The 23,631-nt window shown below is 37.2% G+C and overlaps 1 protein-coding gene across 2 annotated transcripts in view; it reads left to right on the forward strand.

Moving 5' to 3' along the window:
• Positions 1-16,579, forward strand: part of tnfsf10l (TNF superfamily member 10, like) — a 93,560-nt gene extending 76,981 nt beyond the window's left edge. The window contains exons 3-7 of one of the 2 annotated variants that reach the window (XM_038268611.1): positions 11,597-11,633; positions 11,719-11,814; positions 14,540-14,706; positions 15,387-15,497; positions 15,581-16,579. In XM_038268611.1, coding sequence (XP_038124539.1) covers positions 11,597-11,633; positions 11,719-11,814; positions 14,540-14,706; positions 15,387-15,497; positions 15,581-15,766 — 597 coding nt within the window. In that variant the 3' untranslated portion in view covers positions 15,767-16,579. The remainder of the gene's footprint in view (positions 1-11,596; positions 11,634-11,718; positions 11,815-14,539; positions 14,707-15,386; positions 15,498-15,580) is intronic. The other variant, XM_038268612.1, reaches the window with a different exon arrangement.
• Positions 16,580-23,631: the final 7,052 nt, after the last annotated feature.

Genomic DNA, 23,631 nt, shown 5'->3' on the forward strand with positions numbered 1-23,631 from the left:
ACACATGCAGGGGATGTAAATAAACATAGCCTATGTGGCCTGCACTGGTGATAATACAATGTGCTGGTTGTTGGGCATAAATGGTTAATCCTTGGCTGATTTGAAACAAACAAAGGGGCAAGTACACAGACTTAATTACCTGGCGAAACCAAAGTTCAAAGGTCGAAACAAGTCTCTTTTTTTCTGTTTCGCTTCCTTAAGAGAACACAGCATTTGTGTGGCAGGAAACTCCCACAGTAAACAGGTCGGTTATCAGTGGCTGGCATCGATGGGGCACTGGTGCATTACCTGTCATAGAAAGAAAAAAAACTTTCCACCCTGCTGGCAACTCCTGTAAGGTTGCAAAGTTACCAGATGTAAGTCAGATGATAGGATGAATGCATTCAGTTTATGGAATTATGAAAGGCATTTTGGATTTTACTTTGAAGGCATTCAGCAGAATATTCTGTACACTTACATTAAACGCAACAGCAGAAATATAATAGATGGAAAATTCTTCTCTGGTGATATTTTACTGTTTCTTGATCTTTAATGGTTGTGATTTACTTGTCATATTTACTTCTTGCCGTTTGACATCAAAGAGATTCTTTGACATCTCAAAAATGCTTTTTTTTTTTTTTTTTTTTTTTTTTTTTTTTAAGACCTATGAACATGAATTATTTCAGCAAAAGCCAGGTGTGTGTAAATGCGAATCTTTAAAGCTAAACTCTTTTGGTTCACATATTTTGTCCTTCCAGCAGCCAACCAAGTGAGAAAATATTTATATTCTGGTGTGCATCTGATCACATTACTTGGGTATTTTATTTATATGTATAAAAAAACTTCTTAGTTGCATATTAAATAACAAATTTATTGGTGTACAATTTTGGCATGTTTTAGATGATTACCAACTCAACAGGATAAATTACTGCTTTTGCATGTTATGATTTCTGCAAAACCCTGTGAAAAACTCAATTTAAACCAGGTTCAAGCTGAGAGATATTTTACACTGGGAAAATAATATAGAAATAAGTAAAAATTTCTTAAATTAAGTGTATTTACCCTTAATTTGAGTAGGTAAATTGCAAATAGAAGGAGTATTTCCACTCTTAAAAAAGGATATTTAGATAATATGCACTTGAAATACGACAATGCAATTATGTTTTCTTATTTTAAGTGTAAATTATCTTGTTCCATTCTCTTTTACCTTCTAAATCTGAGAACAAATGCACTTATTTAAGGAAAAAAATGACTTGTCTAGCTTTCGATTTTTTCCAGTGTAAATATGTTGTTAGGTTGACCCTGAGGTCCAGGGTAGGGGCACAATGTTTTGGAACCTGTTCCAATGCAAGCAGAGAGCTTTAAGGGTCTGATCTTCAAATATTCAAAGAAAGAAGAGCTGAATAGCTGATAAAGAAAATGCACATGCAATTAGTGAGTGTGTTACAGGTGATCAACACAAATTGCATGAGCTATGAATTACAGCTGAAAAATTGATTTGGACCTCACTCTTTATTGCCTGCCCTACTGGTAGTTTGGAGGAGCAGGGGGTCTTAAAGGAAATTTGAAGCTGTATTTTGGGGGGCAGTAATGATGACGATAATAAAAATAAAATAAAAAGAAAAGTAGGACACAAGATTAAACTTAAATCCTAAATGTTGAATAGAGATCTCAGATCAGATAAATGTTTTTAATTTTTGTGCTTCTTTCAAAAAAGATTGTGAAACCCTGAAACACGATGGAAGTAGCATTATGCTTTGGGGGGGAGCCTTTCTTCAGTGGAGACAGGAAACTGAATCAGATGGATGGAGCTGAATAAAGAATGAAAACCTGGATGAAAATCAAAAGACACGATGCTTCGCCTAAACCAGCAGTGTCTGAAAAATCTGAGATTTACATCTGATTTAACAGATAATTATGGGGTTTGTTTGTGTGTCACTTTATTCTTGCTGCTTAGATGAAGCTTATTAAATCTCTCTAATTACTCATACTGGCACAAACTCACCTGTATTAGTAGTATTTTTTACCATAAACTGAGAATATGGATCAAGATATTAAGACTCAATTTAGTTTGTGCTGCGATTTAGTTTAACACTTTAAAAAAAGTTTTAACATTTAAGAAACGATCAGAAACGTTTACTCCACAATGAGAATGAGATTCAGTTCGGTTCTATTTATATAGGGCCAATTTATAATACATGATTTAAAAGCACTTTACAGACAATTCAACCAGGTCATACAGACAGACTGTTCAACGTTTTCTATTCAAGGAAACTGTAATGATTTCATTGAGTCATTGACTCTACAGCAATCCCTCCCACCAAGCATGCATGCAGCGAGAGTGGAGAGGAAAAACACAATTTGAACAAGAGGAAACTTTCAAAAGAAACAGGCCCAGTGTGATCGAGGCAGACATATAAGAGGAACATAGAAGCACTGATCCATGAATAACTTCTATGTTCGAGAAGGTAACAGTAAGCCAAAAAGAAACAGTTAAGCAGATAAGGGTTTTTATATCAGAGGGGATGCAAAGAGAGCACAGAAAAAGCTCAACCCATAGCTATTTCTATAAGAGAAACAGGACTGCATTTCCTTTCAACTGCTCTATCAGTCCAGCATCATGACACAGACTTGGCTAAGTTTTTAAGCTGGTTGCCCTTCCTGATGCGACCTGGATTAACATCAAGTTCTGCCACTTTCGAGCCAACAGAACTTGTAATAATCTTACCCAATCAATTAAAAGAAGTCAAACTTTTTCATAAATAACTGAAGTTGAAATATCGGGAAAAGACCATTTCACTTTTTGCACAAGGAGGTCCACCTGTCATAGGACTTTTCCCTCAAAACTTTCAGAACAGATGTGGGAAGGTTCATATGTTTTATTGAACTGAAGGTTTGAAAAAGGACTTCATAGGTATAGCTGTCAGGTTTAGATTTTTAAAATAAGGTCAGTTTTACGACATTCGCTGTGTGCCGTCAGACTATCGCAGTGAAGCTCCTGTATCCATTATATTTTAAGACACAATATCCACTTGTTAACCGTTTGCAAACCACAATTTTTTACATCAGTTTTTGACTCACGATTCTACCGAGAGTTCTATTTTAGGAGGACGAAGAATGTTTTTAAATATATTCCTACAATACAGGGGGAAAGAGGGTATAAAATACGGAGGTTTCCCAGCCAAAACAGGAGATGTGACAGCTATGTTTATTGGATTTTCCTCTTCCTGGTGAGAAGATCGATCTCATAGAGTTCTGAGGCCGACGCTACTAAAGAGAGAGAAACTTTGACTTCTCATTGATCCGAGACATTTATTTCTCCAGATGATAACCCCTCAGGGTACTTTTACAGGCCCCTGACAGCCTGTGTATTTCTAGCAGTTTTATGAGTAAACACATGTATGAGGTCTTTTCTTCTCTTCTTTATGCATGCAAACATCATTTTTGATCATGCCATTTGGAAAATCACGTACTGCTCAGCTTTCCCAACATTTGCTTATCATATATCAATTATGTCATAGGGAGGAGTGCATGTGCGCTCATGTTCATGTTGATAGGTGTGTGCAGAGGAAATGTGCTTTGTCCAGGATTACACACATTTTTTTCCTTCAAACCCACTTTGTTAGATTTAAAACAAGCAATTTCACATAGAAAAAAATCACAAATGTCCATGTAACCGAGGCCCAATTGGTGAAAGAGAAACGAAGACTAAATCTGTGCAGATTTTGGAACTTAGTTTTCAGATGAAAAGTATAATGTGCCTTTTATTCCACGCAGGAAAGCCCATCCATGCAATTGTGTGCCTTATTACATTTTCAGAGGATTACATGAAATACACATTGCTGTTCCTGCCTGGGAGAAACAGGCTGTAGTTAAAAAGATCAGCTTTTAACAAAGACAACTGTGGTTCCCATTAAGGCAACTATGCTGCAAACCCTTTAATAATAACAGCCATGTGTAATGACTTACGCTTCCAAGAATGTCATGTATTTAAAATAAAAAAAACACAAAAAAAATACTGCTTCATGTTTCTCAGAGTAACCAAGAAAAAAAACCTACTATTCAAGAAAAAAAAAAGAACTGTGTTCATTTTCTCTCTCTATCTGCGTACCCATCAGAGTTCTTCAAAAGTCCTGAGCCCGGCTTTATTAGAGTCACAGACACGGAGATGCCGTTAAGGCTTTTCTCCTGGACTGCAGCTGGACTATGCTTTCTCAGATGGTGAAGAATGAGTAGCTTCTTAGACCAGATTAGAGCTGATAACAACTTGTCACAGTAGCACAAATACACTCTCTCTCTCTATCCTATACACACATGTCTAGTTCAGGCCTGTCTGTTCATATTAAAGTATTGGGTTGCAGCTACTGCTAATCTGCAGGGGGAAAAAACGTCCCTCATGTGCATACTTGCCCGTCTTTCACTCCTCATCTTTTTTCTTTTTTTGCCTCTCAATCCTCTCTTTCAGTCAGGCAGGATCAGATTTTTTTTCATTCCTCTCCAAGCTGACTTTTCCCTGTTTTTCCCTGTTTCTTTTTTGTTTCATTCCACTTCTCTTACTCCCCATAATTGACCATTATCATTTTTCTTTCCGCATTATTCCGTTCCCATTTACAACTGACGTTTGACCAAACTGTTCTAAAAGTTCAAAAATCAAGCTTGGCATCAACTCCTGTTTACCACAAAGAACCATGGAAAATGGTTCTTTCCTTTCAAATGCTTTTTTTCCCCCAAACTGAACCATTATCACATTGCACTCCCATCCAAAGGGAAAGGAGTCTTATATCTTAAACACTAACTCCAACAAGATGTTTTACCCGGTGGGGATCAGATGTTTTGCATTCACATCACCTTTTATGACATCTGCGTGGTCTTCTAGGAAGGGATAAACCTAATGTTTCCCTGGAAGGCAGATGTGGTTGTCAAACATTGAATGCCCAGATGGTCATACAGGACTGTAAGGACCATAACTGAGTCTAGCAGGATAGAAATGCTGGAACTGTTTTGATGTTGACTAATTCGTTGGGGCTATGCTGACTACCAACAAGCTGCCAAAGGGTTAAAGGACGCTGTCTGAACCAATCTGATGGGGAACTATGAAGGTGTTGAGCAGGGGTCTGACACCTTTTTAAGACGAGGGCTACTTCATGGGTACTGAGCCAAAGGAAGGGCTACCAATGCTGACCTATTAACTATTAACTTCAACAGGGGTCGCAAAAGTTTTAGTTGATTAGACTTCTTTTTAATATTCCCCCCCTGCAATTTTTTCCACTAATTGAAATGTCTTTAAATACACATTAACATGAATTCATCACACTGTAGTAAACAGATAAATGGAGGCAGAAGATGTCTTTCAGTCATCAATGCACACATTCAGCGACACACAGGAGCTCTTTCAAGCTGGACACCGTTTCATCCACAACACCTGTCCCATCAGCCAGGAACCAGAATCAGAAATACTTTAATAATCCCAGGACGAAATTACTTCTGTCACAGTACTCCATATGTAATAGAGTGACTATAAGGCCATTTTGATATAACACAATTTTATACAATATATATAAGTAGGGGGTCCCCGCTCCATGTCGCAATCAGTTTGGGGGTCGTTAGCCTGGAAAACATTAAAGACTCCCAAGCAAGCAAGTAAGGAGGGAAGGAAGGAAGCAAGCAATCAAGGAAGGAAGGAAGCAAACAAGGAAGGAAGGAGGGAAGGAAGGAAGAAACCAAACAATCAAAGAAGGAAGGTAGGAGGGAAGGAAGCAAGGAAGGAAGCAAGCAAGGAAGCAAGCAAGGAAGGAAGGAAGGAAGGGGGGAAGGAAGGAAGGAAGCAAGCAAGCAAGGAAGGAAGGAAGCAAACAAGGAAGGAAGGAAGGAGGGAAGGAAGAAACCAAACAATCAAGGAAGGAAGCAAGCAAGGAAGGAAGGAAGGAAGGAGGGAAGGAAGGAAGAAACCATACAATCAAGGAAGGAGGGAAGGAAGCAAGCAAAGAAGGAAGGAAGCAAGCAAGGAAGGAAGCAAGGAAGGAAGGAAGGAAGGAGGGAGGGAAGAAACCAAACAATCAAGGAAGGAAGGAAGGAGGGAAGGAAGCAAGCAGGGAAGGAAGGAAGCAAGCAAGGAAGGAAGGAAGGAAGCAAGCAAGCAAGGAAGGAAGGAAGGAAGGAAGCAAGCAAGGAAGGAAGGAAGGAAGGAAGGAAGGAAGAAACCAAACAATCAAGGAAGGAAGGAAGCAAGGAAGGAAGGAAGGAACCAAACAATCAAGGAGGGAAGGAAGCAGGGAAGGAAGCAAGGAAGGAAGGAAGGAGGGAAGAAAGGAAGGAAGAAACCAAACAATCAAGGAAGGAGGGAAGGAAGCAAGCAAGCAAGGAAGGAAGGAAGGAAGGAATCTCAGTAACTGCATCCTATTCACTATATGGAAAACATATTTGCTTATTTTAGTCTCTAGGCCACAGTTTATAAATAGCGGATATACCCCCATAAGTCAAAGACTACTTTATTTCTGAAAGCAGCAATCAGAAAGTTTCTATTATTAGCAGTATTAGTGGTGCTGGATTTCCTTTCATTTAAATACTATTTTCAGTTTGCAACATAACTTATAATATAGGGTGCTGCAGAGGTTTTTTTTCCTTCAGTCTCCATGAAGTTTGGGGTTTTTAACTAGTCTAAGTACGGCAAAATATTCTTGTTTTATCCGTTGTTTATTCTAAATAGTTGGAAAGATGAGAGTTCAGAGCTTTCCTTGTTCATAACGCAGCTGGAAAGCAGTAAACCCTAAAGCTACACTAACTCGCACACACCCACATAGCCTAGTGTTACTCTATCCAACTTGCCCCCACTTAAGGGCACATAACCAATAAACTCTAACTTTGAAGGTAGACACATCAGAGGCTACATGCTGATTTATGGGACTCAAAAATGGAGCCCCCTAACGAGGGCAGGGGTGTAGTTTTTCACTTAAAAACGCCGTAACAGTTGATGATATGCTCATTAGGAAAGAAAACACACTAACTAATGAAAAAAACCTTTGCTTCACTCTTTGAATGAAATAAACCCTGGTCATTCAAATGTGTTGAACACATTTGGATACAGCTGAGTCATGCTTCAGCTATTTCCGGATGGAGTGTTTATTGTTTCCCAGATTTCCTACAGATCTTTTATTTTGAGAGATTTTCTACCAGTATTCCTAACATTGTGAAGATGAATCAAGTCTGGGTTTCTTTTCATCTTTGACCCAAAAAACAATAAAATTAAGAACTGTCATTCTTAGACTAATCTGGACTCAGTTATCCTGCTTTATATCTAGATTTTTTTCCAAATCATAAGTTACCTCAAGTATATTTTTGTTTATTTAAAATAACTAAAGATGCCCTAAGAATTTTAAGTAGTTTATTTAGTAAAACAATTTTTAACAGTTTAATTGAATATTTTAAAATCTGATCAGTCCATCTGAGTTTTTGAATAAGTTTCCGTACAATTATAATTAAATTAAATCTCTGTATATTAGTGTTTCTTAGAAAGTCTTTTTTTCTTTGATAATGACATGAATACAATAGTTTTTTCCCTATATCTATGCATTACCAAAAAAAAATAATTCTATACTTTTTAAGCATGAAAATAAATGTCTAACTGTGGCTTTGTGGGAAAAAAAGGCAGTGCTTTTGCAATCTGAAAATCAGGAGTTTGATTTCAACTGGAAAAAAATGATCTAGAAATAAGTAAAAAATTCTTAAATTAAGTGTATTTACCCGTATTTTGAGTAGGTAAATGAGATAGTTTGCCAATGGAATGAGTATTTTTACTCTTAAAGTAAGATAACTAGATAATATGCACTGAAAACAACACAAGGCTAATTGTGTTTACATATTTTAAGTGTAAATTGTCTTGTTCCATTTGCAAAATGTCTCTTTTACCTCCTCAATCCAAGAACAAAAGCACTTATTTTAAGAAAAATGACTTATAATTGATTTTGATTTTTTCCAGTGTAGGGGCATTAGCGCAAGCCTTAGGCAAGGCAATTAACCCTTACCTTTAGCCGCTCACCGATGGGTGTGTTGATAGTTTAATGTGACTGTAGCTGGATATAAAGGATTGTGTGGAGTCAAATAGATAACTGATAACAGACAGTGATCAACGAGGCCATCAGAGGGACTAACCTTGAAAATAACTACTTCAACATGCTCTCTTTTTGTTCTTTTTCTTGCTTAAACCTTTGACATCCCAATCATTTCCTCTGCAGCTTGTTAAGATTTTTCTTCTTATTGAAAACACATCATTTGGCTATTGGAAAACTGCAGCTTTTTTGTGTGTTTATGTTACTTTTTAGTCATCTTTTCCCTGATTCAGACCTTTTTTTCTAAAGCCATACAAAAAACACATCCTCCTCTGTGACATTAGTTCCTATAAGGCCATCTAAACCAGCATTAACCCTTTAGATCTAAGTGACAGGATTTAGTAAACAGACAGAATTAAGTGTCAAAACACAATGAATGTGTTTAATTTGAAATAGAAAAAAAAGAAATGTGTACCATATGGCAGCTGTGCTTGTTGAGCTTTTGTTCCCTTGTGGATCAGAGAGCAGGATGACATTCAGAGTAAACTTTCCAGCGCATTTCCGTTTGTTTAAACTGTATCCCAGAGGAACCCAAATAAAGCCGCTCAGATTTCCATTTTATTGGGGCTAAGTGGTCCAAGTAAATCTTTCCTGATTAAGACTGAATAATTAACAGGCTAACACGCTGAGCCGTGGATTATTCACTGGACATTCCTTATTACATTGAATTATCAGTAAATAATGACTTCATTTTGTGTCCAACAGACAGAAGGTTGAAAAGCCTTTATCCCACATTTATCCGCTTTAAATCATCGGTGGAAACAAGGCTGTTGGATTTATTAGGATTTTATCACATCTGAGGGAAATCTTGTCAGCTCCTAAGAATAATACCTGTGAGGGATTCAGGTGTGATTGTGTAATAGTTCAAATGTTTTTGCTGCTCATTTCTCTCCTGTCAGACGCCATTTGGTCTTGCTTATCCTAACGGGGAGCATGCATGGAGCTCCGCACTTTATCAGGCCAGATTTTAAAGCTTTTGTTGAGTGGGGTATTTAATCAAAGTGATGCATCTTATTTTTTTTAAGTCTTGCGTGTTTACATATGTGTAGGGAATTAATCTGGAGCATGTTTGAGGCTTTTCACGCTCAATCGAAAAGTATCTAAATGTGCATGAAGCATCTGAAATACGAACCAGATTGGAACAGTCAGAAGGAGGGAACGGATTCCTCCACAACTAGTAGAGTCCAAATTCTTTAGCGCTCCTGACAGCTTCCCATAGGAGCCGTTTACCTTTAATCACAGCCGACATTTTGATCTTGAATTTTGAAAACAGCGTTGTAAGGTCAACCAAAGGGTTGCTGCTCCTACAAGATTCCCCGTTTTGTCGCAGCCAGATGCTGGGCAGAAAGAAATCTGTTGGCAATTTTCTCGTCTCCAAGTGTGTGTTTGGGGGACGGAGTAATTTTCTTCTTTTGGGACATATGGAAGCTGAGGCCGGCACGCTACGTGTAGCGAAACGAGCCACGGCGGCAGATTAGACGCCGTTTACTCTCTGCTGTGTTTTCGTTAGAATGTATAGACAGGGTGCAGACCGTGGGGGGAGGCTGAAGGGGGGGCCTTCATTTACTGAAACACCTAACCAACCCCCTAAGTGATCATTTTCAATTTGCAGGTTCAGTTGAGTGCGCGCTGCTGACAAACCGATCCTCCAGCCAAGAAAAACACACCACCTTTCAGAAAGTGGGGTGAAATGAAAGCCATATTTAGGATTTTGTGGTTTCTTTGCAAATTAATTAGGGAGAACTGAAACAACCAGGATTCAGTTTTCTGCTTGGGGGGGTGGAAAGGTACCGCAGGACTGAAGGAAGATGGAGAAAAGAGACATTAAAATGGGGATGTTAAAGAAAATGAATGAAGATGATCAAAAGAATATGAGCCAAAAGTAAGGCTTTTATTTTTACTGCAGCTTCTTTGCTTTAATGTTATTTTCTGTTTGCTGATCCTGCCGTGTTATTTGTACGCCAAGTGAAAGTAAAGCAATTGGTTTAATTTATCATGTTGCAAGAAGTAACTTACTCATAACATGCTATCCATAATGTCAGAGACTTTATAGCAAAAATATCTTGTTTCTTCCACCTGAAATCAGTTTTTAATTACTGAATGTTATATATTTATTTATTTTATTTCACTTTTAAAATTTGCAGATAACTTTAAACGTTTTGTACATTTGCATCATTCTAAAACATTAAATCAGATGGTCTGATCAGTGCTTTAGCAGCCTTTTTTCACAATTAGCCTACTTTTTTACTCTTACTTAAGTAATTTATTGGATTGCTACCTTTTACTTTTTGTTTTTAGTTATTAAAAATGTAATAAAGTAGGTTTGCTCTCTGCCCCTCTGCCCACCTCTGCTCACTTATGCTGGGAAGCAGCACACTGGAAAAAACTATCTAGAAATAAGTGCATATTTCTTAAATAAAGTGTATTTAGCCTTAGTAGGGTAGAGTAGAGTAGGTTAATGAGATAGTTTCCCAATGGAATGAGTATTTTTAATATTAAAATAAGATAATTAGATAGGGATTGCATTCCAGTCAATAAGTCGATGCAATCACTTGGTTTTCCTTAGATAGAAAACTTTGAATCAAAGGATTCAAATGATCTGGTGAACTGGAAAGTGCCTTGAGATGGCATGTGTTGTGAATTGGCGCTATAGAAATAAACTGAATTGAATTTGTTAGACATTTTTTAGTCTGGAACATGTTGGGACTCTAAATGTTGTTAGTTTAATTAACAAAAAAACATACAAATATCCAACAAAATAATATTAAAGAGCTATATTTATGCTCGATCTTCTTCTCTAAGCACTTTTTATTTTACACTGCAAAAACAATCTATAAATTAGTATAAATTTCTTAAATTAAGTGTATTTAGCCTTAATTTGAACAGATAAATAAGATGATTTGCCAGTGGAATTTGTTTTTCTTTTACCCTTGAAATAAGATAATTAGATAATAATAACATGAAATAATTTTTTCCCCCTGATTTTAAATGTAAACGTTCTTGTTCCATAAGCAAAGAGTCTCACTTACCTCCTCAATTCAAGAAAAAATTTTACTTATTTTATGAAAAAATTACTTATTTAGATTTGCATTTTTTGCAGTGTACTTTCTAGGTTTAATTTATTCAAACAAAATAGTCTGTTTGCTTTAAGTATACATGATGTCAAAAGGAACGAGGAAGAATAAAGAAGTCATGGTTAATACGATATGTTAAAGAGCACTACAGGCTTAAAGTTTCAAAGGAAGATCAAATTTGGAGAAAAAATGAACATAGTTTAAGTCATAAATTGATCAAAATCAAATTAAATTAATCTGATTTTTTTTTTTTTAACACAGTATGATGAGTCATTGCTCAGAATTTACTCTATATTTTATGTTCTGGAATTGATATAATGAAGTACTGTATGAGTTCTGCTTCTTCCAACCAGAAATGTTACAAGAAAAAAAAAACTGTAAAATGTCATTGTGATTCATGGCACTTTTGTTCATTCAAGCATTCACATCTTCTTTCAGGTGACGGAGAACATCATCTCCAAACAAACCTTCATCGGTGAGCATCTCCGTCTCACACACTCCATAATTCATCCACAGCATTCCTTCCAGAGCTTCCCCTGATTTTCTTTCCTCTCTCACAGAGGCGAGAACGATGCCTCGCTCGTTCAACATCTCAAAGAGCTCCGTGGCCCAGAGGCCGTCTGCTCACCTGACTCTTCGAGACATCGGCTCTCAAGGTGAGACATCTGGACAGGAAACTTTAGGAGGGCGCTTAAAAGATGTTGTTCCAGGAGGGTTCATTCAGGATCCTTGAGTTCAAGCAATGGAAAAAAACAATCATAAACAACCTGAATTCTGTTTCCTCTTTGCCAGCATGTGTCTGTTCAAATGACGCTAAGGCCTGATCAGAATGAAGCCCCATGTTGAGTCAGTTTATAAGAATACAAGTCCCAGCTGAGCCTTGTCAAAACCAATTAGCCATCTCAATCGTAACGACAAACAACAGTCACAAACAGTGAGGAAAACACTCGGCCGGAGCATATCATGTCCGCGCCAACTCAAACGGATCGCATTAAATGTTCTTTAGATCACCTTTACTTTCATATCTCTGTGTGCTCTCTCGCTTAAACATCTGTGTTTCTAGATTTTCCAATTCTCCCAGCGCAGATTTGGTTTAAACAAGTCTTCTTTTTTTAAAATCATGTTTTCATTTGAAACAGATGCAAACCTCTTTCTTTTCCAGTTCATAACTATCTGGTGACATTTGAAGGGGAATTAAATTGCTCAAACCATCAGTTATTTTCGTTGTCAGCATCCGATAAAACTATTTCATCCTTCTTCGAACCGAAAATCATTTAACAGACATTGACCGGGAATGATTAATAGATGTAAACGATAAAAAAAACAAGTTTGTTCATAAAAAAAACACACTTTTCAGTTGGAAAAATGTTATTAAATCAAGACTTTTTTTTGCATTTTATTTGAAACTGGCGTGCAAACCGAAGGGTGTTAACAATCTGGCAAAGGCTGCATGATGTTGTTTCCACTAAGCTGACAAAGGGCAAGGAATGTAGAAGTGTTTGTGAGCGTTTATGTGTTTGTGTACGAAAGGGAAGGAGGAAGACAGGGTGAGGTTCACACATTCAGCCTGGATTTCTCAAAAGGAAGTGCAGCAGTGAGAGACGCTCTGGGGAAAGCCTTCTAATCGATTCGATGAAGCTTTTATCTTTGCAGTAAAACCCAAAGCATGTTAGTTTATTCTGCCATTCATATGTTGAACTAACGTGAAAACTGCAGCTACAACAGAGATATCTTCAGTCAGTTAAATTGATCCATTGATGTTTCGTATAAAAACTTAGTATACTGAGAATAAAATAATATAATTGATGCCGGAATATCTTTATTTAGTTTCCTCTTAAAGGGATATATGAAATACTAATGGCATTAATAGGATAAACTCATATTTTTTCTGTACAATAAAGTAAAATTCAGTATTGTGACGGAGAATTAAAACAACAGAATTAGGCCAAATGATTAATTATCAAACGCATTACAACATAACAAAGCAAAATATGATTTACACTTTAAACAGAAGACATCATAGTAGAAACTTTCTTCAAATAGGTGTATTTGTTCTCGATTTAAGTAGATAAGTAAAATTATCTACCTATAAAACAAGATTTTTACCTTTAAAGCTACAGTGTGTAACTTTTAGCGACATCTAGCGGTCAGACTGCAGACTGCAGCAATATGAACATCTCCCCCCCAACTGTACGGCGAGCGATACGGGACAAAATGTCTTCCACGACGTCCGCATCACCTACCTTCTCAAGTGATGAGGTTTGTTTACATAGATAATTTTACAGATAGTATTTCATTAGTCTGTGTAGGGTATAGATTTCATGTAGACTTAAGATAATAAATATACCCGTTATTTTTTCTACATCGTTATGACGTTTTGGCGATCTCGCAATCGCTAGTTTGTTGGCTCTGTGCTGCCGTAGAGCAAAGATGTCTGCCTCCATGGCTGCGAGACCCGCTCCTATGTAATTATAAATAACGAATTCTAAGGCAACGCAAATATTAAGGTTAAGAGGCTGAGCTCGTAGATGATGATAAATAACATAGTTATGTATAATATATTACATTTCAGACTGTATATCCCTGTAATCATTACACACTGTAGCTTAAAAAAAAAAAAAAAAAAACTGTATCTTATTTTAAATGCAAATATATATATATATTTTTATTTTATTTTAGGGGCCAAAATTCAATTTAATCTGTACATAATTTTACTAACCTACTCAAATGAGGGCCAAATTAGTAACTGTAACTCATACTTCACTCTCCCAACTTTTTATCTGCTTATTTGCTGATGATAGTTGATAATTAAAACATAAATTCATAAAGCAAAAACAAGCATTGATATTAATGGTTATGCCTTATATAAACTATTTTTTAAAGAAAATTATTTTAAAAAAATTATGGCATAGAAGATGGATATCTCCTTTATGATTTTTGACCAATGTTAAAGCTTTGTATTTAAACCATTTTTTCCCACCACATACAGTAAATTCCTCTTCCAAATGATATGTTTGAGTGAGGTCATAAAAAGATTTTCTATTGAATACAATTACATAATTGCCTAATGTGCATAAACACATTATGAGTGTGCGTTGTCTGCTCAAAAGTCACGTAAATGTCAACCAGTCTGCATTTTTACAGTATTCCTACAAACTTCAAGCAATTATAATAATTTACAAATGTATTTTGAATCTGACAGCCGTTGACATATCCTTGGGGAAGCACTGCCCTTTGGTCACGTTCTGGAATTCATCACTGTCTTATTTTTACCTTTTTTTTTGTCAAATAGTGCTGCTTTTGAGCCTTTGCCAGTTTTTAGTACAATCCATCTTGCCTGCAGTGTTTCATTACTCCTTACCTTTCTCTAATCTCTGCCAGCAGGGTTCTCTCTCAATCAAAATACCAAATCGAGTCTCCACCAGTCCTGTCGTCACGTGGTGCGATCCTGGGCCAATCAGAGCTTCGGAGCTCACCTGCACAACATGACGTTGACCAATGGGAGGCTGCGAGTGCCTCAGGACGGACGGTACTACCTGTACTCACAGGTGATCACTCTCATCAGCTTGGTTCAAATGGCATAGAAAGATTTAAGAGGTGCCATGGGTTGCTCACAAAAAAAAAATCTGCTGTTGTGGTGTTATTCATGCCTAATGAATTTTATTGAAAAGCAATACGCCTAAAGGCCCCCACATACTGTGCGCATATACTGAGCTGATCCCTGCAGACTGCTGAGAGTTTATACTCTATTGTTTCAGTCATGTGAAGTCTTTAGTTGTAAGATTTGTCTTTTAGCTTTATAAAAACAAAAGAAGAAAGAATGGTATATAAGGATATTAATCCAGATCAGGGATTCCCTCACTGAACAAGTTTTTATGTTTTCTAACCCACTCCACAAGATGCTCTTAAGTCCATTTCACCCAGAAGATGGTGGCAATACTCAATCTATTGTTGTCACATACAAAATGGTTCATTGTGATCGCCGTTTCTTGCCAGGAAGCTTATTGCACAACACCATGTTAGCATAACGTTTTTATGTTAGTAAAAAACAAGCTTTCCGTGGACATTTCCAGGGGATGTCCGCTTCGAGATTGCCTGGAGTACCCCTTCAGTATGTCCAGACTATGTGGGGTCCTAAAGTATAGATGATTAGTCAAACCTGACACAGATCTTGCAAAATGATGCCATCCATGGTTCATAATCGTCCTCTGTTGCCGACTACCTCTAGGTCTATTTTCGATATCCGTCTCCAGCAGCCAGTGATGGGGACCAGCGTAGCGTCAGCCACCAGCTGGTGCAATGCGTCTACAAGAAAACCTCCTACCCAGACCCTATACAGGTAGAAAATGTGTATTTCTTTACATGAATCAGTTATCTGAGCCATTCCTCATCTTGATTTTCTCTTGTCTTTGATTTTCCTAGCTCTTAAAGGGTGTAGGAACCAAGTGCTGGGCTCCAGATGCTGAGTACGCCCTGCACTCGGTCTACCAGGGAGGACTGTTTGAGCTAAGGGCCGGGGACGAACTCTTCGTCTCAGTGTCTTCTCCCACCATGGTGAATGCCGATGATTCCTCCAGTTATTTTGGGGCCTTCCGCTTGGACCTTTAAGAACAGGACGGGAGAAGACAAAAGACAAAGAGACTAAGGTGTAAATGGAGATAATGCGACAAATATCAGTTGATCACAACGGGAAGGCTGGATCTTGGCTCTTGAGTGTGGGCCACGATAGACACACCTATTGAGGACAGTTGTGGGGGTATACACGTTAGCCTGAAAGACAAACACAGCAAGACGTTTGAATGAAAGGGAAAGCAAAAAGAGTGGATTTGTCTTTCCCACTGTCCACAAGAAAAACGTGGTTGGTGGAAAGATTATACAGAGGTGTGCAATCATAAATGTGAGGACTGATTAACAGTTGATTTGTGCTGTTTGGATTTTGCAAAAGATCATTTGGACATCTTCACTGAACAGATCTATCTCTGTGATTTTACTCTGTTAACAAACTTTGTTGTAAAAAAAAAAAAAAAAAAAAAAAAAAAACAAACATACCCTTGGATTTCCGAACCAAAGAATGTACACACCATCTTCTGCATCAAAGATGTGAAGAAGGACTTTTTTTTTTGACGTAGCAGAAGTGTAATAATCAAACCAAAGCAAAGTGTCTTGAGTTTAACTTTTCTAAGTGTGCCATGAGAGTACTGTACATATGTAGGCCTTAGCATGGGACTTAGATGATGATGATGACCTGTGGTGATATTTAATCTAATGCATTTTTTTATTTTTGCTTTGACTTAACCGAAAACCACTTGGACTAGAACCATGGAGTGCATGAAAGGGGCAGTAGAGGATAAGGACTGCCTATTCATACTGGATACTACCAAGAACTGTGATCAAACAAGAACTTTTTTAAGAGTCTGTAAAGAAGATAGAGGTGAAAACAAAGAGAATAAAGGTGAATTATTACAAAGAATGACAGCAACAAAGAAGAGGGAGATAAAACAAAGACTCAGAGAGGCTTAGAATTGCATGCAGCCAAACAAGTCTCTGATTCTTCCTTTCTGTCAAGTTTTTCAATAGTTTATTCAGCCTTGCCTTAGTTGTCTAACCTGTGAACCTGCATTGTGTTTTACCGTAAGGAAAAAACTAAAAACTCAACCTGAAATACCAAACAGGTGGATTACGATAATGTTTGATAATGAGAAACTCTAGTTGGTAAATTTTAAATATTTACAGCTAGCATGGTTGAAAAGTTATTGTGTTAACTTTTGTTTCTTTAGGGACAATGTCACAACTAGCACCTTCTACATTGAAATACATTCATAATAATGTTCAAACACTAACTGTAATTTTAATCTTCCTTGACAACAACTACGTCAAAACTGCTCTAATGAGGATTATTTCTACAGAAAACTTGACCTAAAAATAACAAATACATATGTTAGATTATGAATCTATAATTCACTTTCTTCAAATCTCTACCTTGTACAAACTTTTGTTCAGAGGATAGAGCATTTCTATAAAACAAAAAACTTTTCAATGCCTTAAATTTTTAGCTACCTTCTAGAAGCCGCTAAAAACATGCTTTCGAGCTAACGGGGTGTTCTTTTTTTATAAGAATTTGCTAAACCCTCCCAATGCATAGTTGTTGTTTTTTTATGAGGTATGATGGGCAGGTTTATTACAATAAAACAGCAACATTTTGACAAAAATTAAAATGGGATAAAATTGTTAAAGTTCATGAGCTAGGACTGTGATTTGTAACTAGTGAACTCAGGATGCTAAACCACATAGATTAAGCTAACCATGTACCTAGCTTTGTGTCTATCTAAAAGTTACAATCTGCATTAGACCTATAAATCTTTTGTTCAATCATAATTTAAGAAAAATAGGTTAATTAACTAATTACTGAGAAAAACCCCACGCATCAAATCTTTCAACCAATCTTTCAATCTGGGCCTAGCTAACCCCTGTCAGTATCTTCAGGAGAGCGAAACTGACGCACTGTGTGTTCTGCTATTCTTATCATTTGTGTTTGCTTGTTTGGATAAGCAGACACGATAAACAGAAAAGCTGCTTTCAGTGTTTTGACTGAAACTAATATCGCTCTAAAGATTGCTTTGCTTGCATTAGTGAAACTTGGTTAAAGATGTTGTTTTAATTTTGGACTTTAAAGTAAGCTCAAATCAAAAACCCTCCAAAGTTAGAATAAAGACTTGATTACAAACATAACACAACCTTGATCGTTTTTAAGTAAAAAATGATGTTTGAAGTAGGGTTTTTTTTTTTCCTATAACAGCAGTATTTGATCAGTTTGACAAAAGCCTCTTATTTCCCAAGTAATGTTTTCCTCTGTTGCTGAATTTATGTTCCTCCATCTTACTAGCTGCCTCAATGTGCCTCATTATCTGGTCATCACTCTGTTAGAATAGCTTCCATGGAAATAAAGGACCTAGAAAAGTTAAAAGGACGAATTTAACAACCAACTGCAAACATGTATATGTCTAATAACTTCATACTAAATTATGTGGTTATGAAAATTGCCCGTTTGAGGCGTTTTACACTACTAAAATCAGGTAAGCTAGGTGTTAGCCTTTTGCTATGAACCCTTTAGGAAAACCCTTAAATATAAGATTATACTCTGAAACGAGCTCAAACACGAAAACTGTTGAGGTGCGTCACCGACATTAGGTTTCACTTTGAGAACAAGTATTTTAAATCCGACTAAAATCAACCATTACGAGCAAGGCCTACGTTTTTTCGTGAAATGTAATAGCAGGAAGCGTAACAGTCGAAAATAAAACTGGGGGTAACAGTTCCTTTAAGCTAAAGCCACCGATCAGGACGTTTTCCCCAAAAGTGCCCATGTGGGACGTTAGTTATTGAAATTCTCATGTACTGTGGAAGTAATTTCTTTTCTTTTTACTACCACAATTTAAAAACGATTTTAAACAGGAGACTTTAAACAAAAGCTGGTGTTACAGTACACCGATGAAAGATCACATGATTAAATATGGACATAGACTGCCTTGTATGCGCAGATCAGAAAATAGCCACACTATAGTTTTGGAAAAACATCCCAGTTAAAGAAAGTCACAGACATTATTAGATGGGAGGAAGCAAGATATTTGCTGACACAAACCATGCACCCCCTAGCACAGACTCAACCCCCTACACACTTTCCTTTTGCTGGTATGTGGGAATGTATGCAAAATAAAAAGACACACATACCCATCACCTCACACTTCATGCCGGCCAGCATGTGCTTTGCAGACACACACATCATCTGGTGTCACACTCAGTGCAAAAAGCACAAACACTCAGATTTATACACACTCGGAAATTTATGTTGCAGCCTCCCCATGCCATCTGGTTGTTGTCAGAGTCCACTTACTGTATGGGTTTTCTGTTTAAACAGCTTATGTCACAATCAGAATTAAGATATGAGATTGAACAAATGAAACGCACCTTTCTTTGCCTGAACACTAAAGCCGTAATTTTTTCCCTGGAGTAGAGGACATTTCTACACACAGAAATATGTATGCCGTCAGGCGGAGCAATAATTCAGTTGTAATGGTTTAACTGTAAAAAAAACTTTAGAATGATTGCCTTGTTACCTTTTCTTTTTTTTGCAGGTTGTGATTTCTCTCACCCCATTAATGTTCTGTCTTGTACACCACGGTTGACTCTCAGTGTCTCCAAACGACATAAAAACCCTCACATTATTATCAAAACCTACGTGTCCACATTGTAACAATACATCCAACATCTTTTTTCAATTTCTGCATTGAATGTCTAAGGGCTTTGTTTCTACTGAACAGTTTTATACGTAGCTGTGGACATTTGTGGCACAGTGTTTCTGGAAAAATAAACAAATATCAAAAAAAAAAACTGCGTGTGATTAAATTCTTACATTGGGGTTCAAAGTAACAAAAAAAAAACCAAAAGAACAGCTTTCTTTGGTTAAACAAAGGTCTGCAGAAAAATGGGATTAAGACCAAAACAAATAATCTACAGGATTTAATTCAGTTTTTCATCATGTTTATATTATGTCACTTTATAAATATTACAACTAGTATAGAGTCATACACTGTTGTGGTTTGTGTCACTTAAATCCAACTTATCAATCATTCAGGCATAAAATGTTTGTTTTAAACAAACATTTTATGCAAACAATAATGACTCCACTGTTAAATGTGCAGTTTTTATATGTCATGTATCCTTTTGAATTTAAAATTAATCAAAGGGTTTGAACTTCTCTGCTTCTCCAGGGTATAATTATGACACAGAGGCCTATGTTTTAAAAACAGAAAAGGCAGGAAAGCTTTTTATGTAACTGAGCCAGGTGTACTTTGCTTTACCTAAGCTACAATAAATGACTCAGCAAAATCTGCCTATATGTACAGTCTAAGAAATTATTTAAGAGTTTAAAACAACTGGTGTGGCAAACACGGCCTAATGAGGTCTGGTGTGTTTTCCTGCCAATAAACACAGCAGGAAGCTTGGCAAAATGCCCAGAGCTCATAGTTAGATAACTGCAGCAGAGAGGGGCATCTTTGGGTCCCCAAGTCTCTATAACCACAATTTTTGATCCCACCATCACAGTTGCAGGCATGCAAATTTTGTTAATTCTTATGCAAGCTTTAAGTACTTTGGGTGCATTTATTGGGTAAATTCGTCCACGGTTTGGTAAAAGAGTAAAATGGCATGCAGCTTTCTTTTTTTTATTATTGTCATTACACAAGTACAGGGCATCGAAATTCACTCTCTGCATTTAACCCATCCTGGGGAGCAGTAGGCTGCCATTGTGCGGTGCCTGGGGTGTGGGGTTAAGGGTCTTGCTCAGGAACCCAGAGTGTCAGTCCATGGGAGCTGGGCTTGAACTCAGAACCTCTGGATTCCAAGAACAATGCCCTAACACTAGGCCACCCTCCCCTAATGCAGTTGAAACAGAGTGATTCGGGGGGGCAGAATTAATCCAGTATTGTGCTGATCCACAAGAAAGAAGAAAGACTGCCTCGATTAGATAAGACACAATGGAGAAACTTTGAATGTTGGTAGTGGTGGGGTATCTGTTGCTAGTTTCATGTTCAAAATTCCATATAACCCAGAGACAGATGTCCAAACTTCTTCATCTTTAGATTCAACCTCCTGCTGTGGCTTTCCTCTTGCTCTTCTCTTCTCAAATGCGCTGATCAAACGTCACATGCCGTCATACTCTGGTGGATAAACTGAGTACCAGTACATACTGTACTGTATACATCCTGCAAGGCAACCACTCCATGGTTCTAATAGAGTACCGAGATCATGCCAGGGTATGGCTTAGTTTTCCGTTTCAGGATCTTGTTGAACTGTAGGTTAAAAGATTTGAGCAACAAAAACTCCTGAGTTTAGCATGGAACAAAATACAAGCCCCTTCCCAATTGATGCCAATTAAGTACTGATACGACATGCACGGCTGGTAAAGGGCTGGTAGTGCTTAATTTCAAAGGCGGGACTAACTCGGTCAGCCTCAATCAGATAACTTTAGATGTGACGCAAACATTCTAAGCAATACGCTCACTTTTTGTAATTTTTGAGTCCATGAAACCAGTAAAGCTGAGAATAGCAAACACATTCTTATTAAAAAGAAAACTTGAGGTCTGTTATTGAGGTTCTAAAGTTAGCTCAGTCCCACTTAGGACACCAAAAAGGGTATCATCAGGGATCTGTTGGAGTCACCATAATAATATGCCAGCAGAAAGGCAATGAGTTTGACGCATCGTACAGTCGTGGCTCCCGAGCTGTTGTTGGTCAATGGCAGTTCAGTTTGAGTTGATCTATTCAATGAGGGACAATCCTTTGTTTTTTTTGTTGTTGTTTTTTTTGTCATTAATTCGTGATTGTAATTATTGCTACTTTATCTTGCTGCATTTGACCAACAGAATTTTATTTCCATTTTTAAAGGTTTCATTATGCCATTAAGGCATAGTAGATATTTGTAAGAGAAGCATGTCCATATTTTAGTCATTAATCTAGTCGTTTATCACTCATTAAGTCATTTTGGTCTCCCTCTAAATTTCTCTTCTGGAGATGTGTCACTGGATTATCAAATTTTGTGAGCTGGTGAATTCAGAATCAGAAATACTTGATTAATCCCAGAGGGAAATTACTTAATAAAAATAAAAGTTGAGGTCTCGCTGCATGTCTTCAGATAGCTGAGGCTGCAGGATAAAGAACACCAAAGAACTATAAACTATGTTGGCAGTGGCTCCCCTGGATTATAGTCAGACAGTTGGTTCTAAAATATTATGACAGTATGTAGAAGTCATGCCCCTTGCTGGTAGGTTAACACTTACTAAGTGTTTCATGTTTTCATCTGCAACAGTGGTGATCCTTCCCTTCCTGCCAAAGATCTCTTCTGAATGCAGGTTAGACACACGTTCTGTGTTTTTACTGCCTGTAAGGAGAGTGGTTATTCCACAGTAAATAACCTCAATGATTCAAGACATCTAGGCCAAATGTTATTTAAAATCATCAGACTGTCACGAGTGACAGACACCTGCTCCAGTTATTGTCTGTGTTAGATAAGATTCTTTATTTTAGACTCAAGGTCCAGATAAAAAACAATCAAAAACAAAAACTCACAGGTTAAGAGACACCATGTGACGACAGGAACCAGTTATGGCATAGACAGAAGGCACCACCCTAAGACATGGCTGTAATTCCCCTTAGAGGTCTAAAAAAAACAAAAAAAGTACAAAAATATCTAACATAGTGAGAAAAAGATTGGTAAAAAGGTTTTTTTCCCCCCTGTATGGTCGAGGTGAATGTCAACATTTTTGTTTTAGAGCCCATAACAAGGCTATAAACGTCATATTCACTGGTTTCTTTGAGCAAATGGCTCTTATTATCAGTAGATAAGGGTCCTAATGATGTTTTGTTTAGATAAACAGAAGAAGAGTGTCAAACCCCAGGAAAAAGGCAGGTTTCTTAAAAAAATAAACCTTAACATGAATCTAGTGTCAAAAAAGCTTCAGCTTATTCAAACACTCTTTCAGAGGTGTCAAGTAACAAAGTACAAATACTTTGTTACTGTACTTAAGTACACATTTTAGGTATCTGTACCTTACTCCATTACTTATTTTTCCTTCTACTTCTGACTTCTACTCATTACATTTTCACACAAGTATCTGTTCTTTCTATTCCTTACATTTTCAAAACAAACATTACTCGGTACTCTTGGCTTTGGTTTAATGTTTACAAATATTTATTTCACATCATGTGCGCCATTCAATGCAGATCATTGGCGTCATCCACATCTAGTGAAGACCAGTGTAATTGGATGAGTCATATAATGCAAACACTCATTAGTTAATCATCAGGAAATCTTTAGAAGCAGGCAGGTGTTCATCAAACTGCAAACCTGAATTGTTTATGCCATGCTACAATGTCAGATTCAGAAAAAGATGTTGAAATGCCTGAAAGGTCACAGGTGAGAGCGTATCGGGAGATGGAGACGGAGACCAACAAGACCTCCCTCATCCTTGGCCCTATCTCAAAGAATTTTTCAAAATTGTCAAAAAATTGAGCTTTCAATTCATATAGTGGCATCTGGCTGGGTTTTTTTTAAAGGCTACTTTATACTTTTATACTTTAAGTCGTTTTTGATGCACATACGTTTTCACTTTTGAGTAAAGAGGTCAAGTTGATACTTCAACTTTTACCAGAGTGTTTTTAAACTGCAGTATCTATACTTCTACTTAAGTAACAAATGTGTACCACATAATGCAGACTGCAACATCATACTTGAACGTTTCACACTGTGAGAGAATGAGCATGATATTAAAGCAGCTGTACATAACCAGACTGTGTGGCTCTTTATCATCAAACCCGGATGGTAAAGCTTAAAAAGAAAGAGGAAATGGAAACAGCTGTTAGAAGCACCAAGAAAAAGAGGTCACATTTCTAAAGTAGTACTGTCCATGTCCGTCACA

The sequence above is a fragment of the Cyprinodon tularosa genome, unplaced genomic scaffold (genome assembly GCF_016077235.1).
Source record: "Cyprinodon tularosa strain WSP-4 unplaced genomic scaffold, ASM1607723v1 ctg705, whole genome shotgun sequence".
Taxonomy (NCBI): Eukaryota; Metazoa; Chordata; class Actinopteri; order Cyprinodontiformes; family Cyprinodontidae; genus Cyprinodon; species Cyprinodon tularosa.